The 14,843-nt window shown below is 37.6% G+C and overlaps 1 protein-coding gene across 2 annotated transcripts in view; it reads left to right on the top strand.

The window, feature by feature from the left end:
- The window catches only part of Cpne3 (copine 3), a 49,726-nt gene that overhangs the window by 18,860 nt on the left and 16,023 nt on the right, over positions 1–14,843 (top strand). For both annotated transcript variants that reach the window (XM_036179555.1, XM_036179556.1), the window contains exons 5-11: positions 186–257; positions 3,987–4,070; positions 5,925–6,014; positions 11,109–11,207; positions 12,466–12,552; positions 14,057–14,116; positions 14,640–14,773. In XM_036179555.1, the coding sequence (XP_036035448.1) occupies positions 186–257; positions 3,987–4,070; positions 5,925–6,014; positions 11,109–11,207; positions 12,466–12,552; positions 14,057–14,116; positions 14,640–14,773 (626 nt within the window). The remainder of the gene's footprint in view (positions 1–185; positions 258–3,986; positions 4,071–5,924; positions 6,015–11,108; positions 11,208–12,465; positions 12,553–14,056; positions 14,117–14,639; positions 14,774–14,843) is intronic.

The following is a 14,843-nucleotide window of genomic DNA, read 5'->3' as shown; positions in this document are numbered from 1 at the left end:
TGCTGCGCACACCTGAAACAGCTTGCTCAGGAAGCACATTTACAGAGACTTTTATCAATTGGTAAGATGCTTACCTGACTTGTGCTGCGATCTGGATTCAATCCCCTCTGCTGCAAGTACAATTATAAGAAAGTCCTTAAATTATAATTACTTCATTTCCTTTCACTTACCTTATCTCCTTGTAGATTTCAGCAGAAGAAATCAAGGATAACAGAGTGGTCTTGTTTGAAATGGAAGCCAGAAAACTGGATAATAAGGTAGGTAGGTTTTGGGTATTTCACAAGCACAGTACCAGTTTTTTCTATGAACTGTTGTTCATCTGAGCACAGCATTCTCCTTTACCTCCCTCCCCTTCCTCCTTTCTCCCCCCCATCTACTTAAATAGCACCTAGTTCCCTTCAGCTTTTTCATGAAGGTGCAATTAAAGGAATATAAGCATTAATGTTACAGGAAAGTTCCAGAAAGTATGTTAATAACCTTTGGGGGGGAGGGAAGCAAAATACCTGTGGCTTATTAATTATAAATCAGTTAATCCGTTTGCATTTCAGTATTGAATACACAATAGTATACAGTGTTCTTCACCATTTTTGTTTATCTTAGAACTTAATTTGAAAGTTTTTTGGTTTTTTTTTTTTTGTTTTTTTGAGACAGGGTTTCTCTGTGTAGCTTTGGAGTCTGTCCTGGACTAGCTCTGTAGACCAGGATGGCCTCGAACTCACAGAGATCCATCTGGCTCTGCCTCCTGAGTGCTGGGATTATAGGCGTGCACCACCACCGCCCAGTGAAAGTATCTTAAGACTAGTTTCCAGGGGCTTTAAAAATTAACATATAACGTTAATAGAATAGCATTTTTAAAAATACCATATTGCCATGTGTGGTGATGTACACCTTTAATCCCTGTACCCGGAGGCAGAGGCAGGCAGATCTTTGTGAGTTTGAGGCCAGCCTGGTCTACAGAGCGAGTTCCAGGACAGCCAGGGCTGTTGCACAGAGAAACCCTGTCTTGAAAAAACAAAACAAAACAAAATCCAACAAATACCATGTTCTCTTACCCACCTTTAACAGTTGTGATTCATGGTGAATTTTGTTGTTTTTATCCACTTTTCCTCTTTTCAGGCACCATGCCATCTTGAGCACAAATATTTTGATATGTTTCTAAAGACCCTTTAAAGTGTGATTATTTAAAATACCTCAAGATAATTTTTGATCTGTAAATTCTTTGTTGTGTCTTTCTTTTCTTGCCATCTATCCCTTACTCCTTCCTTCACCACCACAGTCCACTCATCCATTCGTCTATCACTATAGTTAGAAAAAGATTCCTTTGTCCTGTAGAAGTGTGGACATTCAGCATATGGCTAACCAAATCCCTGTGGCATCGTTTCTCATGCTTTATTCTCTGTTTCCTGATTTCAGTAAGCTTATCTGATGGTATTTTGAATTGTTGGTAAGACCATTTCATCAGTTGTGGTGTGTAACTCCACCAGGGGCTTAATATTCAGTTATATATTTTTGGTGATTTTAATGACTATTGATGCTAGCTAGCTATCTGCATATACTGTCTTCCAGGTCTATGAAACAGTGATATTCTTACTCTCCTAGAGTTTCATTTCCATAGAGAGACATTTCCCAAGACTAAACCCCTCTCTCTCTCTCTCTCTCTCTCTCTCTCTCTCTCTCTGTCTCTGTCTCTGTCTCTGTCTCTCTCTGTCTCTGTCTCCTCTTGGGGTGTGTTATTAGACTTATTTTATGTGTGTGTCTTTTGACTATGTGTATGTGCATGAATCCTGAAGAGATGTTCAGATCCCTAGGAACTGGAGTTATACATGGTTGTAAGTCACTTTGTGGGTGCTGGTGAACCTGAGAACTCTGCAAGAGTAACAAGTACTCTTAAGTGCTAAACCATCTATCTAACCCCAATATTTATCTGTTGATTATTTATCATTGAAGTATGTTCTATACAGGAAAGACAAAACATTTAATACCCTTTGTAAACATGTTTGTTTTTTTTTCCTGAATAAGTTGGTTCCCTAGCATCCTTCAGACTACTAAGTATTTTTTGTTGTTTAATTTTATTCTTTAAATAACTATAAACTCATGGATTTAAACATTAATAATTGCTAACTACAACAAGTGAATTTTGGCTGATAGTCAAGTTATCCCGGTCTCAGCCTCAGGTTTGAGACCATTTGGTACAAACAGGAATCTATAGATAGTCTCCTTGTTCTTTTTCTGTCAGATGACATGATGTTCCAAGTTAATTTTATGTCATTTCTGCCCCAGACTGGTACATTAAAAGGGGCATGGTTGTGTATTTGGGCTACACTGGCATAGAGGTCTTCCCATTTGCTGCTGCTGTCACCTGTGGTTTGGTTCTAGGCCCTTGTAGTATACAGATGTTGAGAAAATACCTTTTTTAGAGATTAATTTTATGAGTATATGTGAATTTATGTGCCTGTGCACATGTGGTTGGGTGCACAGAAGCACTGGATCCCTCAGATCTCGAGTTACAGATGTCTGTGAGATGCCTGACTTGCTATGTGTATGCTGGGATCCTAACTCTGGTCCATGGCTGCACAGCAAGTGTTTTAACTGCTGAGTCATCCTTGTCTCCAGCTCCCCCCACTGGTTTTTAAATATTTCTTCCTAATTTTTTCTTTTTTTAACCTCAAACTCATGACAGTCAGTCTTCCTGCCTCTGCCTCCCAAGTGCTGAGATTATAGGTCTGAGCACACATTGGGTGTATGCTTGCCGAGTCTGTGCAGCTCCAGTTCACTTCGTCACCACACACAAGGAGGCACGATCATTGCACTCTAACTTAGCCAGCTGTGGTGGCTACACTTGTAGACTTGGCATTCAGGAAGCAGGTAGGCACACTGCAAGTGTGAGGCCCCAGGCTTCATAGTGAACACCTGCCTCTAAAGAAACAAGGCCTGTGGCTTCCAACCTAAATCTGTAAAACAAAGTCTATCCAAGAGATTTAGCTTCTCTCTTTCTGTTCTTGCTATTTTCCTGTAAGTATTATTTTGAAATGTTTATATATGTGACTTTGATTTCATGAAAACCTAAGATTTTACATAGGTGTATGTGCACATATACACATAGACGTTCACATACTTATACATATGTGTACATACCTATGCCTATATGTGTTCACACATACATGTACATGTTTGTACATATTCTCTCTATATTTACATAATTGTGTTTGGGTTTGTATTTATAGTATCCACTCCCAGCCTTTAACTAGATCTAGTTTAGTAGGTACATACTGTTTTCTGCTCTATTGGCAGCATGAACCTGGGAGAGTGGGGCCTAAAAATGAGGCAGTCTAAATGCATTAACCAACTTTATTATGTGGTGAGGTACAGAGGGTATAGGGGATACAGTTTGTATTTTTGATTTCTATTATATACTATGTATCTACCTCTGCTCCTTTGTGTGAAGAAAAAAATATGTTTAGAATTGGTGAAAGGGAGTCAGATATGGAAGGAAGAGATACAAAGTTAAAGCCCAAATTTATCAGTTAATAAGGTACGTGGCCTTGGGAAAGTTATTAAAGCCTTTCCTTCTCCCTTTCCATGGCTGACAGCCCTGTCTGTCATAGAGTTAATGAGGCTAATGTTTAGGATATCATTTATGTATTTAATATTGTATGAATGGAAACTTAAAATGCTGACATTAAGCCAGCACACATTTTATCAGTGCATTTTAAAGTGCCGTGCGTTTGATACACAGGATTACTCATCACAAATGTCTTACTATTCCTCCCTAGTATACTTCTGCACATTTCTAAATTAATGTTAGAGGTGATGGGATGGATGCTTGCAACTGGTATATCTGTACTATGGAGTTGGACCTGTGTGGTTATATAAACATATATATGTATATATGCATATGCGTGTGCATGTGTGTGCGCGCGTATCATGTATAAGGTATGTTCACACAGGGTTTCATAAGAAAGTGAAAACTATTTGTTTAAATGTAGGATTTGTTTGGAAAGTCAGATCCATACTTGGAGTTTCACAAGCAGACATCAGATGGCCACTGGCTGATGGTTCACCGAACAGAGGTAAGTACTTGAATCTAAAAGGAGAATCATCATTTTATTTGGCATTATAATAAGAATTAACCAATATATATTTGTTATTGTTGTTGTTTTTGGAACATAACATATGTCTTTCCACATAACCTTGCCTGTCCTGGAACTTACTGTGTACAACAGGTTGGCCTCGAACTCACAGAAAATAGTCATTTTCATTCAGGTTTATATGCAGCCAGAGACATGTCAACATGCTCATTTGCTTACTCTTTTCTCTTAAAAAAAGACATACTACATGCACACACACACACACGCATGCACGCACGCACGCACGCACGCACTTATGCAGATAATTTATTTTTCTTTTGGAAAACCATCCTGATGTAAACTGCAAGCATCTAGATTCCCTTTCAGTGTTGTATCAGGCACTTTCAGGAGTAAAGACTACCAGGAGTGGGGGATACACACCTTTAATCTCAGTACTCTGGAGGCAGACAGATCTCTACGAACCAGCTTTATCTGCAAATTAAGTTCTAGGCCAGCCAGACCCACATAGTGAGACCGTCTCTCAAAAGAATAAGGAAACGCTATATATCCCTCTACCTAAGCAAATTACCATTGATTTACTAATGCCGTTCTGAGTGCCATCCATGCTCAGATGTCCTCAGAGTAAAGCATATTTTCTGTAGATTGTGTTTTGTCTAGGTTCAAGGGAAGGCTCATGTTTTATATTTTTCTATTAAGCTCCCAATTTCCACTTACAAGCTTATTTTTACCTGCCTATACTTTCATGTCATAGAACAGCTTGACTTATTGAGAGTAGAATGGATTATTTATCATTGTAAACTCACAAACTGCCATCATAAATTAATATTTGTACTGCTTAAACCCAGATTTGATGGGGGGGTGCATCTTCAAATGGATCCTGGGGTTTTGTCAGCACTGATAGAATATGTTTTGTTGTTGTTGTTGTTGTTGTTGCTGTTCTGTTTCAGAGTTAGAAGGGGCCAGTTCTTACCATATAAAATAGATGTCAAGATCTGAGTGCTAGATGTGTTAATTCATATGAGGATATCATAGCTTGCAGTCTTTTTCAATGGTCATAATAAGAAAGATACTATATGTCTATGTAATATTGAAACTTAAAAATTCACAACTTAGATTTTATTTTCCAATTCATGTTCAACACAGAAAGATTTATATTTTTAATTTTTGAAATGTATATGGGTGTTGTACTTGCATGTGTGCATGCAGTGACCATTGAGGTCGGAAGAAGATACTGGATGCCTTAGAATAGGAGTTACAGATGGTTGAGAACCACCATGTAGGTACTGGGAATCAAACCTGGGTCCTCTGGAAGAGCAGTCAGTGCTGAACTATTTTTCCCAGGACCCACAAGGTTCATTCCTTTTTTTTCTTTTTTTAAGATTTATTTATTCTGTATGCAGAAAGAGGGCGCTAGATCTCATTACAGATGGTTGTGAGCCACCATGTGGGTGCTGGGAATTGAACTCAGGACCTCTGGAAGAGCAGTCAGTGCTCTTAACCTCACAAGGTTCATTCTTATCCTGCTCTATTTTTTAATCCTCTAGGACTATGGTGAAATGCCTGGTTTTAAAAAAACCCACATGCTACCATTTCTAAGTATACATTATTATTAGGTACATATATTTCCCAAGCACCTTTCTTCTTTACTCAGAATGTACTACAATTGGACAATTTATTATACTTGCCACATAATAATCATAAAATATTATCTTACTAATTTTTCTTGGAATTAATTGAGTGATACGATGAGGGATAAATGGTAAGAATGTAGCAAGAACCCAGGAAAGGCAAGAGAAAGATACTGATGTGTTCTAATAGATCCTTTATTCTTTACAGGTCATAAAAAACAACCTGAATCCTGTGTGGAAGCCTTTTAAAATCTCTCTTAACTCTCTGTGCTATGGAGATATGGACAAAACCATTAAGGTAATTTGCAATTACTACTCAGATACTCTATAGTTTGCTATGGGATTAAATCCTGATAAACTCATCATAAATCGAAATCCTCATAAGTTAGGCTAGAAGTGTAGTTTGGTTAGAGCATTACTTAGTGATCTTGAGGGCCTGTTTATTTGAGGGGAGAGACAGGGAGAAAGAAAAGGGAAGAAAAAGGAGTACAGGAGGGAAGAAATGATATTTAAAATGCATTTAATATACCTAACTTACCAAATTACAGCAACCCAGTACACTGTTAAGTGTTGGTATTTACCATGGTGATCCTGTGGCTGATTGGCAGGTTTGGCTTGCTGCCACTGCCCAGCATTACAAGAGAATCATCACATGTTGCTAGCACAGGGAAGATTAGAATTCAAAACCCATGCAGTGTCTACTAAATGGTGTTACCTTTACAGCATTATAAAGTCAAAACCTCAAGGCACACTATAACAACTTAGACATGGTATACAACTCCTACAGATGAATACATTTTACCTACTTTCTAAAATAATATGTAAGATAGCATTTTTTAAATAAATGACATTACAGGCATAGGTATTTGAGTATGTTGTTGTTATCTAATATAGTGACTTAATGCTTAAGGGTACAGCATAAAAGTTTCATTTTAAACTTTTAAAAAATAATACATTCAGTTTAAATATGTCTTCTTTTTAATGAGATACTTTTGCTCAGCAAATATGAAGCATCGACTACATTCTTTGCCTGTAGTGTATCCTTTGAAAAGAAAAGCAGGTGTTAGTTATTCTGAGAAATCACAGCCTTCCTGTCCTTATGCAGAAAAACAGTGGAGGTATTGTAGGGCCAAGGAAAAGCAGATTACAGTTATTTTAAATGTTTTTATTCATAGGTATTTACCAAACAAAACAAAACCCAAACAACCAGCCGGTTGAACACACACAAACTTAAAACACCAACACGTCCTCCTTTTCATAGGTTGAGTTCTGTCTGGGGACCAAATTCAGGTTCTCCTGACTGAGCTGTCTGGCTTACCACAAGTCCTTATAGAAAGCTTTCTTCCCTTTACACCTCAACAGATGAAGGTGGTGTTGGTGTTTCTTCTTGTAATTAATACAGTAAAAATGGGAAAGATGATAGGAAACAGCATAACATAACATAACATAACAAAACAAAACATAACATAACATAACATAACATAACATAACATAACATAACAAAACAAAACATAACATAACATAACATAACATAACATAACATAACATAACATAACAGCATGGAGTCAGACCGTAGCTTACATTTTGATTTAGCTCTTTAACCAGATAAAGGATGTTAAACAAGTCACCTAATCTCCTTGCTAATAAGGTAGATAGTAATATCTACTGTACAAGAGAGTAAAGATAGAATATTGAAAGTGAAAACATTGTAACAGATAAAACAGCAGCAGAGATGCAGCTATTATTAAAAGCAACTAAAATTTCTGAGCTTCAGAATGAGTTGTCTCTACTTTATAGAGAATTTAAAAAGTTATGGTTATGTGTGATTTATATAGTGTGTCAAAGAGCAGTGAAAATACAGTTATGGTATAAATATATAAATATACTATGAATTGTATAAATATTATCAAAGTAACTACAAATTCTAATTTTAAGACAAATCTAGAGAGGGCAAAAGTCTATGCCTTGACTATTTGATTGTTTCTGACAAATTAACAATAAAACCATGTTTCTAAAACATTTTTTGCTCACAGTGGCATGCTTTCAGGGCCAATTTGTTATAGTAAGTAAACTGATTTTCTCGGCTTTGTCTGATAAATGTCTTCCATTCTTAAAGTCTCTTTGTTTTTAGTTATCCACACTTGGTTTTCTACATCATCACTCACTTTTGTTCTTTAGTTCTGTATTTCTTTGCAATATCAAATAGTCCCACATCTGCAGTTTACTTACTATTTGGAAATTACTTAAAGGTATGGTAAAGAATTACAGAGCAGAGAATAAAGTCAGTCTTCTGTGGCTCCATCACTGTGCTGTCATCCTAGCATGTGTTATTTTTAAAAGATGAAGAGAGTAAGAGAAATAATCATGCATGCTGCCACCTTGCCTAAAGTAAGGATGCCTTGTGTGGTGTGTACAGTTTTTACATATATACATATGCTCTTATGTATATATGCATACATTTAAATTTCAAAAGCTCTTCAGATACTGCTGCTTAAATAGTGAATAGTACTGGTGTTTAAACTCTATACATACTCCTTGAAGCATTGACGATGTTATGTCTGCCTTTGAAAGGACAAGAGGGGCCTTTTCCATTTATTTCCTGTAGTGAGTAATCAGAATTTGGAGGGTAAAGATGTATTTTCTGTTTCTTAAAGCTTTAATTGGTCTAAACTTTTTTTTTTTTTTAACGTTTTAGCCATTATTTGGCTTTCATGTAAATTGATGTTCTTTCTATGGAATATAAAATGTAAAGTTTTGTTTTGCCATAATTTAAGAATGTCTTCTAAAAGTGATCTCATTCAGTCATTAAGATGGTTTGTTTTCTGCTTTGAAACTTTGCTTCCTTTAAGAAAAAAAATCAATTATTTATTTTTTTCCTCTTGACAGTGTCAATCAGATAAAAGCTGTTGGTTCAAAATTGGGTGTTGAATATGTAGGGCAGGAGTCAAACTGTCAGACTTGGTCATAGGCAAAAATGTCTATAAGGGATTTCCTTAAATGAGGCACTTTGCAATTCTAGAATGTACCTGTTTTATTGGTTGATTGATTGATTGATTTTAAGAGTTTCTGAAGAATAATGAAAATACAAGTAATGAATGAAAGCCTTCCAGTGTACTGGCTAATTTTATGTCAACTTGACACAAACTAGAATCACTTTGGAGGAAGGAATTTTACTTGAGAAAATGTCCCTGCCAGACTGACCTGTGGCCAAGGCTGTGGTGCGTTTTCTTGATTGATGAATGATGTGGTAGGCTCAGCTAATTGTGGATGGTGCTGCCCCTGGGCAGGTGGTCCTGGGTTCCATAAGAAAACAGGCTGAGCGAGCCATGGGGAGCAAGCCAGTAGGGAGTACTCCTCAGTGGCTTCTGCATCAGCTCCTGCCTCCAGGTTCCTACCTTATTCGGGTTCCTGTCTTCTTTTGATGATCAACAGTGATGTGGAAGTGAAAGTGAAATAAACCCTTCCCTCCCCACATTGATTGGTCCTGGGTATTTAATCACAGCAATAGAAACCCTAAGACATCCAGTTATGAAAAGCAGTTGGTATATAGAACTGAGAAGAAACCATCATTTGCCAGATGAGCATGTAAGATTCCTAAGCATTGTACCTTGGTGGGTCACTACAGCTTCATGAAGGCTGGAAGCTTTGTGGAGCTCTCTCCAAGGCAGATGCAAATTCTTCTGGTCAGAAGCTTCTGCTTTGAAGCACAGTCTTCAGAAGTGTCTTTGGTGTGAGATTTTACTTTGTCTCTTTTGCTTACCACACAAGATGCATCTATTGGCTTTGCACTTAATTTCTTCAAGTTCCATTTCTGAAAAATGGGAATAATAGTAACAACATCTCCATTCTGTGTAACTCTTGGGTCTATCTAGAGAATATGCACTGTGTACACATTAAATATCCATGTAAATGAATTGATGTGTTGAAATTACATGTTAGAAGTTCACATCCCTGTCATCAATTTTTAGCTTTCCCTGAATATAGCTTGCCTTGAACACAGCACCTTATTTTCCCATTAGAAAATGTTGTTAGTTGGTTTTGCTCTTTTGGGGGCCCTGCCACCCAGCTCCTAAATAAATCACACATGGAGGCTTTTTCTTAATTATAAATGCCCGGCCTTTGCTTGGCTTATTTCTTGCCAGCTCTTCTTACCTTTAAATTAGCCCATCTAATATTTGCCTCTGGGCCTTTTCCTTTTCTTACTTCTGTATATCTTACTTTCATTCTTACTCCACGGCTAGCTGTGTAGCTGGGTGGCTGGTCCCTGATGTCCTCCTCCTTGATCCCTCTTGCTCTTCTTTTCCTCCTGGATTTCTCCTTCTATTTATTCTCTCTGCCTGCCAGTTCCGCCTATCCTTTCTCCTACCTCTCTGTTGGCCATTCAGCTCTTTATTAGAGTATCAGGTGTTTTAGACAGGCAAACTAAGACAGCTTCATAGAGTTAGTCAAATGCAACAAAAAAGAATGCAACACATCTTTGCAAATGTTCCACAGCATAAACAAATGTAACATTAAAATAATAATCTACAACAGGAAAGTTGTAGCATTCTTTTTCTTCTAAAAAAAAAAAAAAAACTTCTAAAAAAGGTTTACTTTTTCTTCCATCTGCCAGTTAACACATACATACACACACAAAACAAACTAACAAAAACCCTACTAAGAGCAAATAAATGTTTTCTTTTTCCCTTTTTTTTTTTTTTTTTTTTCTGAGACAGGCAAGGAGAGAAGGGTAGATGGAAGGAGAAGTAGTGTGCATTTAATAAGATTCAGATCTAAGGCTAGAACTCTAGAACTCTACATTTCTTCCTTCTTCCATGGGAACAGTAAGTGTGACCTAGTGTGGAAACTTGAGTATCTAACTCTTCTCACCCTGGAGTTTTCCTTCATGTTGTAAGATTTCCAATCTTCAGACCAAATCTGACTCTCATGTCGAACTTGTAATTACAAGCCCATATTCCTTGGGTTGCAGCTGATCAGAAATGTTTCTTGGAACTCTAAATTATCTAGGACTTATTGTGTCATTTTTAGCTGCTGGATACTTGCTTCTACCTCCTGTATAGTGATAATTAAGTAAAGCAAATGAAAGACTAGACATAATTGCACTTAATCTTCTCTCAGCATCTACAGCGAGCGTGGCAGAGGAGCTGGGAACTGCTTCCTGTGTGAAATGCAGTCCATATTTGGGCTTTCATCTTTTGTGGTCTAGGTCCTGTTCTCTGGATAGTTCTGGTTTAAACATACTTCAGCATCGTTTCTCTAGATAGTTAGTTCCTGTTCCTCCAATTTGACACTAATATTAAGGGTGTTTCCCTTACTTTAATTAAAATGTCAGCCAATACTTTTTAATAAAATTGTACCGATTTTTGTATATTTTTATTATATTTAATTCCAGGTAGAGTGTTATGATTATGACAATGATGGATCACATGATCTTATTGGAACATTTCAAACCACCATGACAAAACTCAAAGAAGCCTCCAGAAACTCACCTGTAAGTTACACCTTTGCAGTTATATAAACATTATAGTTTACCTGTTTATTATTTTATGTTTTTCTTTGGCTTAGCAATTAGTTTATCATGTTTTTATTCTATATTGCATTAAGCTCTAAAATCTTTTGTTTAATAGTCATCCATAATTCATACATGAGGTATGTGTCTTACTACGTGGAGACAATGCAATGGTGACCAGCACTAAGTGAGGACTCCAAACTATAGGAAAGAGAGCAGAGACCATTACAGTGTCATCTCTAGGAGTGGAAGTAGACTTTCCTCCTTTATCTTGGAAGGGAAAACATCATAGTTCAGTGCTGGTTGAAACCATGCTCTGCCTGCATAGGGAAGACAGAGCACAATCACCTTCAGTGGTAGGTATGAGTCCCCCATGGCTGGCTAAGCAGGGCAGATATCCTGTTATTTACATGGAAGGACTTCACACCTCCCTACAGAGTCTGAACTACTGATAATTAGGGGTAAGCCCAAGAATCATTGATGTACAAGTAAACCATGGAATAGTCATTGATTCTGAAGCTTGGAAAGGTTTTCATTGTGGGATATCTACCAGGTAAACTGCTCAGACATGGGTTTAAACCAATAGGAAGTCTTTGTTAAAATCCCGGTGTGGCTCTGAGCCTTTCTCAGTGAGAAAGCATAAACACCATGTTCAGGGTTGACATACTTCAGTTAACAAGAACAGTTAGCCAGAAGCAGAACTACAGGAGCCAAAAAGCAAGGTTAGTACATTTAGAGACATTCCCAGAACTATGGATTTTGATGGATTAGGTCTTTGTTTTAGTTTTGGCGGGTGGTGCTGTCTGCTTGCTAATAAGCCATATGGCCTGAATGGTACTTCCATCAAGGAGTCAGTTGTGCCAAGGTCTGGGGTCCTGTTACACTTCCACAGACAACAGAAGCCCAGCACAGGCTGTGAGGAGTGTATCTTTTGGTAAGGAAATATCTTAAGCTCAAGATTCATGCACACAAGACTGCCATTCTTGTCAAGTTTATATTTATATTAAAGTGTAATTTCTTGTGGCAACAGGATTGGATTTCATGTATTTTTGTTTATTCTGTCCATTTTCTTTCCTTAGGATTTTTTTTTTGTTTTGTGTTGTTCAAAAGATTAACATTTACTTTCTTTTTTCTTTTTCTTTTAAGATTTGATTTTAAGGGAAAAGGTTCATTGAAATTCATTTTAGTAATTTGGCTATTGCTTGAAAACATTTTACCATTTCATTTTCTCCTTCCATAGGTTGAATATGAATGCATAAATGAAAAAAAGAGACAAAAGAAAAAAAGCTATAAGAATTCAGGTGTTATCAGTGTAAAGCACTGTGAGGTCAGTAGTCCTTAGCCACTTGTAATGAGTTCACTTTCTGACTTCTTGTATCAGTGTGGTTTTATATCAAACAAATATTGACTCTAAGCAGGTGGAAATCACATGAGCATGTGGTCATCTTGAGGGAAAGAACAGGATTTGAAAGTATAAAAACTTTCAAGTAACTCTGCTTCCAAGGTTTGACAACTTTTAATATAGATATATGTATATATATTTAATGTATATATGTATATGTGTGTGTATATATATATATATAATGTATATGAGTGTTTTGCCTGCATGTAGGTATGTATACTATGTGTGAGATACATGCACATGTGTGCAGTGATCTGTGGAGGCCAGGAGAAGGTGTTAGGTGTTCTGGATCTGGAATTATAAGATAGTTGTGAGTCTCCATGCGGGTGCTGAGAACCTGTCTGTGTTCTCTGCAAGAACAGCAGGAGCTCTTCAACACTGAGCCCATTGGCAACTTACTAGCAAAGGATAAAGAATGATAAAGTTTTCTTCTGTCTGAGGAAATGTGAGGTTGGAAATAACCAAGTACATCTTCCTGGGTATAATTTCATCATAAGATGTTATATAAATGGTGGGGAAAGGCCAAGTTTTTCCACACTGAAAGCATGTTTTGTTTTTGTTATTCCTTTAAAGCTTTATTACTGGATGCTTTTAAAACTGGCAGTATATTAGACTTACTACATAAAACTTACAGTGACTACATCACCTCTTTTGCCATTGATATTCTAATCTTTTTTATTTTAGTCATATTGTGATGTCTTTTTATGTTCTTATTTGCATACATTAGTTGACCATGGTGGATTTTGTTATGACATTCTCATACATGTATGTAATGCATTTTGCTCATATTTACCTTCCCCCATTACCCTCTCTTGTCCTTCCTCTTCCCAACTAGTCTCCTTTTACTTTCATGCCCCCCTTCTCTCCCTCTCCCCCACCCCCGTGTGTGTGTGTGTGTGTGTGTGTGTGTGTGTGTGTGTGTGTGTGTGTGTGTTACTCATCAGTTTAATTAGGGTTGTTTACAGGAGCATGAGTAGCATACCAGTGGTGATACCTGAAGAAGATGTCTCTCCATCAGCAGTCACTAACAGCCTGTGAATTCTCAGAAGGGACCTGACATGAACCCTCTCCCTGATATTTTACCTTAATACTGCTGTGCTTAAGCTGCAGCAAAGTCTTTATAAGTCCTGACATTTCGGGGAGGAGTTCTGTATGCTCAAATGTGAAGTGAATTTCATGTATTTACGTTGTGTCCTGGTCAGCTTACAAATTCTGAAATGCATATACCAAGGAGCCTTTTGTTTCTCTTGTGTACTTGGAGAGTTCTGGTTATTTTTGTTTGGTTTATCAAGACAGGGTTTCTCAGTGTAACCCAGGCTGGCCTCGAACTCAGAGATTTGACTACTTTTGCCTCTCAAGTGCTGGAATTAAAGGTGTGCACCACCGCTGACTGAGTTCGGCTTTAACATACATGTGTTTTTGTTTTTAGATTACTGTAGAGTGCACATTTCTTGACTACATCATGGGAGGGTGCCAGCTGAACTTTACTGTAAGTAGTACTGAGTTTTCTAGCATAGGCTGTTAGATGTTGCCTCCACCCTCCCACCCCCACCCCACTCCATTTTGCAGCATTCTCCTACTGCCAAGCTGCCTTGTTATGAAATTTATACAGTCTGTTTAACATAATTTCCTCGTGGACCATCTAGGTTCATCATGGAGGTTTTTACTTAGTTGATGAGTTGATGAATAATCTCTCCCTCTTTAGAGAAAGCAGATATGCACAAACCAGTGGTTACCCTGCAGTAATTTAAGGAATAGAGAACAAACATGCAAAAACAGCCCCTAAATAACGGTCATTACATGCAGTGATTCATGATTCTTCATCTAGAAAAAGAAGTACAGGTTGTTTTCATGCTGAGGCCTGTTCAGTTGTTTGTGGAAATGTCCTGAGCATTTGTTGGGAGTTGGCAGTAGAGGTTCTGGGATGATTTGGGAACTTGTCTCTAAGTTTTCTTGAACCTGGAGCTCAGGCAGCCCTGCCTTCTCTTTAGTAAGAACTGCTGTCTTGGCAGGTGGGAGTGGACTTCACTGGCTCCAATGGTGACCCCAGTTCTTCAGATTCCCTGCATTACATCAGTCCTAATGGTGTTAATGAGTATCTGACTGCCATCTGGTCTGTGGGATTGGTAATTCAAGATTATGATGCGTGAGTATAACTTTGGAAATCCTCAAGTACATGTTTCCTAATTCCTTAGAAAGGGCACTTTCTGTTTCAT

The sequence above is a fragment of the Onychomys torridus genome, chromosome 2, assembly GCF_903995425.1.
Source record: "Onychomys torridus chromosome 2, mOncTor1.1, whole genome shotgun sequence".
Lineage (NCBI taxonomy): Eukaryota > Metazoa > Chordata > Mammalia > Rodentia > Cricetidae > Onychomys > Onychomys torridus.
This window is presented reverse-complemented; position numbering and strand designations above follow the sequence as displayed.